General features: G+C 36.1%; 1 protein-coding gene across 1 annotated transcript in view; it reads right to left on the bottom strand.

The window, feature by feature from the left end:
* Window positions 1-5,140, bottom strand: part of LOC137640680 (uncharacterized) — a 10,858-nt gene extending 5,718 nt beyond the window's left edge. The window contains exon 1 of the mRNA XM_068373175.1: window positions 5,003-5,140. Within this exon, the coding sequence (XP_068229276.1) occupies window positions 5,003-5,053 (51 nt within the window). The 5' untranslated portion in view covers window positions 5,054-5,140. The remainder of the gene's footprint in view (window positions 1-5,002) is intronic.
* Window positions 5,141-7,500: the final 2,360 nt, after the last annotated feature.

Below are 7,500 nucleotides of genomic sequence, written 5' to 3'. Positions count from 1 at the left end.
AATGGAATATACTACATACCTATGTATATACAGTATATATATATATATATATATATATATATATATTCATATATATATATATAAATATTCACATATATATAAAAATATTCATATATATATATAAATATATATATATATATATATATATATATATATATATATAGACATGCATACATATATATGCATACACACACACGCACACACACATATATATATATATATATATATGAAGAAACTGATACCCCTACAGTCAATAATAATCTAAGTGGCACTTGGAGGTTAGCGAATCCTTCACCATATTTCATAATAAAACTAAGGAGTTCTGTGGCTGATTCTATGTTTCTGTTCCTTAACAAGAACTTTACATCTTGTATCTCTTGGCATAGTTCTGAAGCTTTCTGGTCATATTTCCGCCCCATGCCTTTGCACACTGCATCAACTTCTTCGTTTTTGCCAAATAATTCTTTAGGGCGCAGAAAATGTAAAAGAAAACGAAGATTTTCAGAAGCAAACATTTTTAAGCGCATTATTTTCATTGTCAGGATGATAAATTCTATTGCCCCCCCCCCCAAAAAAAAAAAAAAGATCGGTGGAATATTTTAATTCTTGTTGGTTTTAATGGCTTAATTGCAAAAATCATAATTTGCGGTAACAAATTTCAATTTTACTCGCTAATTATTATTATTCCAATCTTGTGGGGTGGAAAGTCCAGGCTATTTTTGCCGCCCCTAAAAAAAGTGCCACCCCAGGGCTTTTGCCCCCCTCCCTCCCCCAATGTGAGGGCCCTGATACCAGCACATCTCCATGCAACTGCACTCTTTAAAGGACCCACAAAAATCACACGGGTTTATTTTTTTTCTAATTGCCAAACCCATACACTTATAAGAGGCTATACAATTATGTATCTATAATTTAGATATATCAAAAGTACTACAGAGACATGAAGTGAAGTTTTAAACTATTTGCAAATGATACACAATTTTACTTCTCCACACGTGACATTGATGAGATCGACGCTAGGGAATATATGATAATCAATTAAAATCAAATGAAAATAAACATGAGGTTAAGAACCTTAAGATATGTGCAACAACTCATCTGAACCGGACGTACAAAATATATAAGAGAATTGCTGTACATCGTGGAGCCAATGAAACATGTAGACACGAGAATAGTGTCAGATGTTTAAGATTATTAAAGCTAAGATGTACGTTTATACAGTAAGTTCTAGATCTTTCAAAGAAGCAGCCCCAAGAATATACAACAGCTCCCAGTAGATATTAAGGATTTTAAAGAAAAAAATGAACATTTCGCGTTTTCTAAGTGCTTCGATAATTTGGATCTGACAACAGTCACGCAATATGATGTGATACTAAATACATAAGAATTTGTACGAAAAAACAATCATTTAGGCCCCACGTGATAGAACCAGGACAACAGACCTTAAAAAATGCAGCCGTTTCTAGGTCATTGCAGGACAAAGGCCTAGGACATGTCAATTCATGCATAGGATATGAACATTTGGCCAGTGTTTATCCGATTAGCAGGCTACACCTTTACTGATCATGGCGATGCACAAACCCTTTCACCACGCTAGGGTATCTGTTGCTCGAGAAAGACATTCCTACACCAGCTAGAAAATCATGTGATCTCACACAGACCCATCAAAAATCACATGACAAGGCCTTTTTCCGATTCCAAAACCTACATATTTGATGAACGTGAAACGTAGAATTCGAATACCAACAAAAAAAAAAAAAAAAAAAAAAAGATTTTACAACGGGTATGCTTTCCAAGACACCAAGCTCAAAATAAAAACAACAAATTTATTTTATAAATTCACAAAGAAAAGTGGGGAAAGATGTAGACAAGAAAGACTATAATGTATAACGGAAAGGATGAATCAAGAAGACATCCATTGGTATATTAACATTTTAACTGACCCAAACGCTCATATCGACAACACGTTCAGTACAATAAATCTGAAGGCAATGGTGAAAGCAAGGTAAGCTATTTTTTCTGAATCTAAACGGGGTCACGAACGTGTTAGTGTCAATAATACCAAATTGGAGCCAAGAAATTGCTCTGAAGACATCGGTGTCGTAGAACTAGCAGGAGCAGGGATCCTGAGTCTTACAATCTAACTGCTATTAAAGAATAAAAATACAGAAAAATTGGAGAATAAAAAATCTTACTGTGTCGGAAGAGATCTGTCGGGAGCTGATGCTGAGACTCAAAGTCTCCATACTTGAAGCAACGAGAGATGAGACACCAACAAGTAAATAAGAGGCAAGAGCAAGATGTCAACACAACCTAACACCGTGGAGGTTGGCGGCAGACTGATGCTGGAACGTTGTGACGTGGACTGGGCCGCTGACAGGCGGGAACATACCCAATGGTCGCATTCCAAGATGACGCATCACCAGCCACGTGGCCAGAATAAACGTTCACTCGCCTACCTTTCCAAAAACCTTCCATCAACAAATTCCGACATTTCCTTATCTCGTGGATATTTATGTTGATATTGTTACTGGTTATGTTTCTCCCATTAACGAATACGAAGAACCCGGAGAATGCATATAATTAAAAATTGGTATCACACTCTTTTGAAAGTCTCTTTTGTAAGTATGGACAGTAATGGAAAACCAAAGTCTATGGACCTTGTGGAAAACATTCCACCTATCATATGTTACATTTACTTTTAATATTTCAAAATATAAGTTCAGTGTATAACGGTCTTTTTTAGGATATTAAACTTGAATCTAATTTCTTCATGTCATTCATATATTTCATGATTCCTTGACTTCAATAGCTTATCTAATAAAACGTGGTAGGCTATCTGCTATGAATCTAAATATTTAGTTCACACCTAAAGGTAAGGTTGTGCTCGAATGTGTTTTTTCTATACCAAATTGGAGCCAAGAAATTGCTCTGATGACGCAGCTGTCGTAGAATGAAGGGAGAGGAATAGGAATCTCTTACCATCAGACGCTTAAAGAATCTAAATACAGAAAAAAATGTAGAAAAAAAAACCTTACCGTTTCAAAAGGGTTCTGTCGGGATCTGATGCTGTCACATGAAGTCTCCATATCTGATGCGACGGGAAATGAAACACCAGCAAGTAGATAAGAGGCAAGAGCGAGATACCAACACAACCGAACACAGTGGAGGTTGGCGGCAGACTGATGCTGGAACGTTGTTGCGTCCGTTGGCCTGCCGGGTCGCTGTCCGGCAGGAACGTTCCCAGTGGTCGCATTCCAAGATGACGCATCACTGGCCACGTGGCCCAGACATCTAAACCCCCCCCCCCCCCCACACACACACACACTCACCCATTTTTCCAAAAACCTTCCATCAACAAATTCCGACATTTTATTATGTTGTGTATAGATTCTCGTAGTAATGTTAATGTTGTTATTAATTATATTTCTCCCATCATCGAGTATGATGAACCCAGAGAATATACATAATTAGAAATGGTCATCGCACGGACAGTAATGGAAAACATTTTACCTATAACACTGGATGTTATAGATTGATATAAATTTATTATTTTTTTTAATATTAAAAAACTAGTTCAATTGATATCGGCATTTTTCGAGCCTCTTTATGTGCAAAATACGACTGATTATGTCACTCATATTTCCTATTTATTTATGTCATTCGTATATTTCACACTCCAATAGGTTATATAATAAAACAATATTAAATAACCTACAATCCTAATAGGAAATATGATTATAAAAAAAATATTCGAAAAAAATAAATTTCAAACCATCAGAAATCAATAAAAAAAAACAACAGAAACAAGAGTTATTGATAAACAATGCAAGACATTTTTAATATTATCATATATAACATATGATTGAACGATAGCAAAGTTCATCCATCCGTTAAACCACTAATTAACAGATGTCAAATTGATGAGAATAAATAAGTTTCATTAACGGAAAGTAAGAAAAAATTAAGTGGTTGACATCATGGCAAATAGTATGTCAACCAATTATTTTCTCCCCACATTCCGTTAATGAAGTATCAGTAACTCATAAATATTAATAGTTGTTAATATGTGGCAGTGGGGATGGTTAAATTTTCCCGTTATTCAAGCATTTGTTACATATGATATAAACGCGAAATTCTTCTTATCCTGAAAAATTTCATGTAATTACGAATTTCACGAAAAGATATCATTATCATCCATACATTTTGGATGGCCCTCCCTATAGTTGAAACTTTAAAGATGGTGAGGTTGCAGCTACCAAAAAAAAAAAAAAAAAAAAAAAAAAAACTATCGAGTTTGAGTGGGATTCGAACCCCAGTCTGGCTTTCATCAATGAGGGACGTTACAACATCGGCCACCATAACCCCATATGTGGCCTCCCACAGGAACCACGGTAATCACACAGCAAAGTCTTCCTCGAATGTTAAACACGTACTAGAAAATAATGAAGGCCTGAGATATGACCATAGTCATAACAGGGGCAATGAGAAAATGGAAATCCAACTTTGCATTAAAGGAGATGATCGTAGAATTCAAAACTACCAAAGAATCGAGAAAAAAACAATGAATTCACAGCGGCCATTTTCCGGTATTGAGCTAAAAACCAAAAGGAAATAGATTTCAAACACTAGACTTGAAATGTCTTAAAGAAATTATGAATTAGAAAGGCATCAGTTACTAACTTCACATTACGTATTCACCCAAGCACCTATATCAACAATAAGTTCAGTAAAAGTAAATATTTTCATTGAATAAACATAATGGCTAAGATGGAAACGCAGTAGGCTATTTGTTGTAAATCTAAATATTTCCATCAAACCTCTTTAAAGGGAAAGCCGAGTTCGAATAAGTTTTTTCAATACCAAATTGGAGCCAAGAAATTTCACCTAAGACATCGCTGTCGTAGAATGAGGGGAGAGAGGCTGGATTCTGTCTTACGATCAAACGCTTAAGGAATCTAAATAGCCTACATAAAAAAAAAATTAGAATAAAAGACCTTACCATTTCAGAAGAGTTCTGTCGGGAACTGATGCTGTGACACAAAGTCTCCATATATGATGCGACGGGAGATGAAACACCAACAAGTAAATAAGAGGCAAGCTCAAGATATCAACACAACCTAACGCCGTGGAGGTTGGCGGCAGACTGATGCTGGAACGTTCAACGTTGTGACGTGGACTGGGCCGCTGACAGGCGGGAACGTGCCCAATGGTCGAATTCCATTCTATTGGCCTTGATTCCAAGATGACGCATCACCGGCCACGTGGCCCAGCTGTCTAAAATGACCCCCCCCCCCCCCGCCAACCCGTCCATCTTTCCGGAAAACCTTCCATCAAAAAATTCCATTTTCTTATCTTGTGTATAGATTCTCGTAGTAATGATAATATTGTCATTGATTACATTTCTCTCATTAACGGATATGATGAAACTAAAGAATATAGATGATTGAATATTTTCACCATGCTCTTTGGAAAGTATGGACAGTAATGTAGAATATTCTACCTAGAACATTGGATGTTATAGATTATTATAAAAAAAATGAGTTCAGTCCATATCGACATCTTCATGTGTAAAATACGACTGATTATGTCACTCATATATTTCTTCTTTCTTTGTATCATTCATATATTTCAATAGGATGTATAACATGACATTAAATAACATAATTCTAATAAAAAATGAGAATAGCATAATATTATAGAAAAATATTCCAAAGAAATCAGATTTATTGATGAAGAATGCAATAAATTGTTAATACTATCATATGTAACATATGATTGAACTGAAAAGCTAATCCAGTCCTCTAAATTGCTGCTGCCATCAGCAGCCACTGCCTGGCCCTCCCTAGTCCCAGCTTGGGTGGAAAGGGGCCTTGGACGTTGATCATATGTATATATGGTCAGACTCAAGGGCATTGTCACTGTTCCCTTAAACCTTTAACCAACTATGCTGTAAGGTTTGGAGACCATACATTTGACAAAGAAGTAGAGAGAGAAGTTACAGAAATGAAGATGATGTTCTCACTGGTGACAACGAGGTAAGATAAGATAAAAAATAAATTCATTAGAAGAACTGCAAATGTCAATCAGTTTGGAAATAAAGCAAGAGAAATAAGACTAAGGTGGTTTGGCCACGTGAAGAGAAGGGAGGAAGAGTATGTTGAGAGGAGGATGCTAAGATGAAGCCACCAGTGGAAGGAGGAAAGGAAAGACTAAGAGGAGATTTATGGATTCACTAAGGGAAGATATTAGGGCAATGTCGCAGTTGGCGTGACAGATGAGGATTCGGCAGATAGAAGTACAAGGAGAGAGATAATCCATTGTAGCGACTCCTAAATGGAAGATGTAAAAAAAGAGAAAATTAGAGCATTACTAAAACCATTTACTTGAATTTAACAGAGGCAGATATGTGTGATGGGAAAATGGGGGTTGGGTTGAAAGGTAAAGTACACAGGACCGTTGTGAGACCGGCAATGATGTATGGAGCGGAGACGTGGGCAATAAAGAACACAAAAGAGAAGAAACTGGATGTGGCAGAAATTAGAGTGTTGAGATAGATATGTGGGGTGACAAGAAGAGATAAGATATGGAATGAAGTAATTAGGGGTACCACATGAGTTAGAAAACTATCAGATAAGATCCAAGAAAGTAGACTGAGGTGGTATGGTCATATCATGAGAAGAGATGAACAGCATATTGGGAGGAGTGATGGAAATGGAGGAACAGGGAACGAGAAGGAGAGAGAGACCAAAGCGAAGGTGGATGAACTGTATCAAGGATGACCTTCGATCAAAGGGATTACCCGGTGATGAAGTGTGGGACAGAGGTAGATGGAGAAAGCTGGTCAGAAACATCGACCCCACATAAAAGTTGGAAAAGATGCTGACAAATAAGAAAGATATGTGTCATCACAGAGACCACCTGTTGTGCAGGTCAGGTGGTCAAGACCAAGGTCTATATACATATATAGAACTTAGTTAAGACCACACTCTGCTTCGCTGCTCCCCTTTGGAAGAGCAAAATTTAAATTAGACTAAAACTATATGAATTCCTGTGTTTCTACTTACTCCTATCTTTTCTTTTGAGATCATTTATACCTTTTAAATAGTATTTTGATATGCTTTAATTGTGAATACTAATTTGCATAAAAATTTTGGACTTCGCCTAAATCAAACGACACAAGTTTTAAGCGGTCTATCATTTTTGAAGATTTAATGAAATTTTATTTGTTTGTTCATTTAGTAATGTTCTATACGTAAGTTATATCAATGCGGTTTCAGTCCACTTTATGAGACATTACTTTTCAATCAGTAAGTTGAAATTCGAGTCAACAAATCCTTACTTTGATGTCAGAATGAATATATCATTCAATCAATCAATCTTTTTATCATCTTCTGTAATGAACATTTCTCAAGAAAATTTTTCAATCATAATATTACTACTATTGTAGTTTATTTATTTCCGTTCCTTTACTTCCCCATTTACAATAGACTGCTTCAT

The sequence above is a fragment of the Palaemon carinicauda genome, chromosome 5 (assembly GCF_036898095.1).
Source record: "Palaemon carinicauda isolate YSFRI2023 chromosome 5, ASM3689809v2, whole genome shotgun sequence".
NCBI lineage: Eukaryota > Metazoa > Arthropoda > Malacostraca > Decapoda > Palaemonidae > Palaemon > Palaemon carinicauda.
The sequence above is the reverse complement of the archived record's forward strand: the minus strand, read 5'-3'. Positions and strand labels throughout refer to the sequence as shown.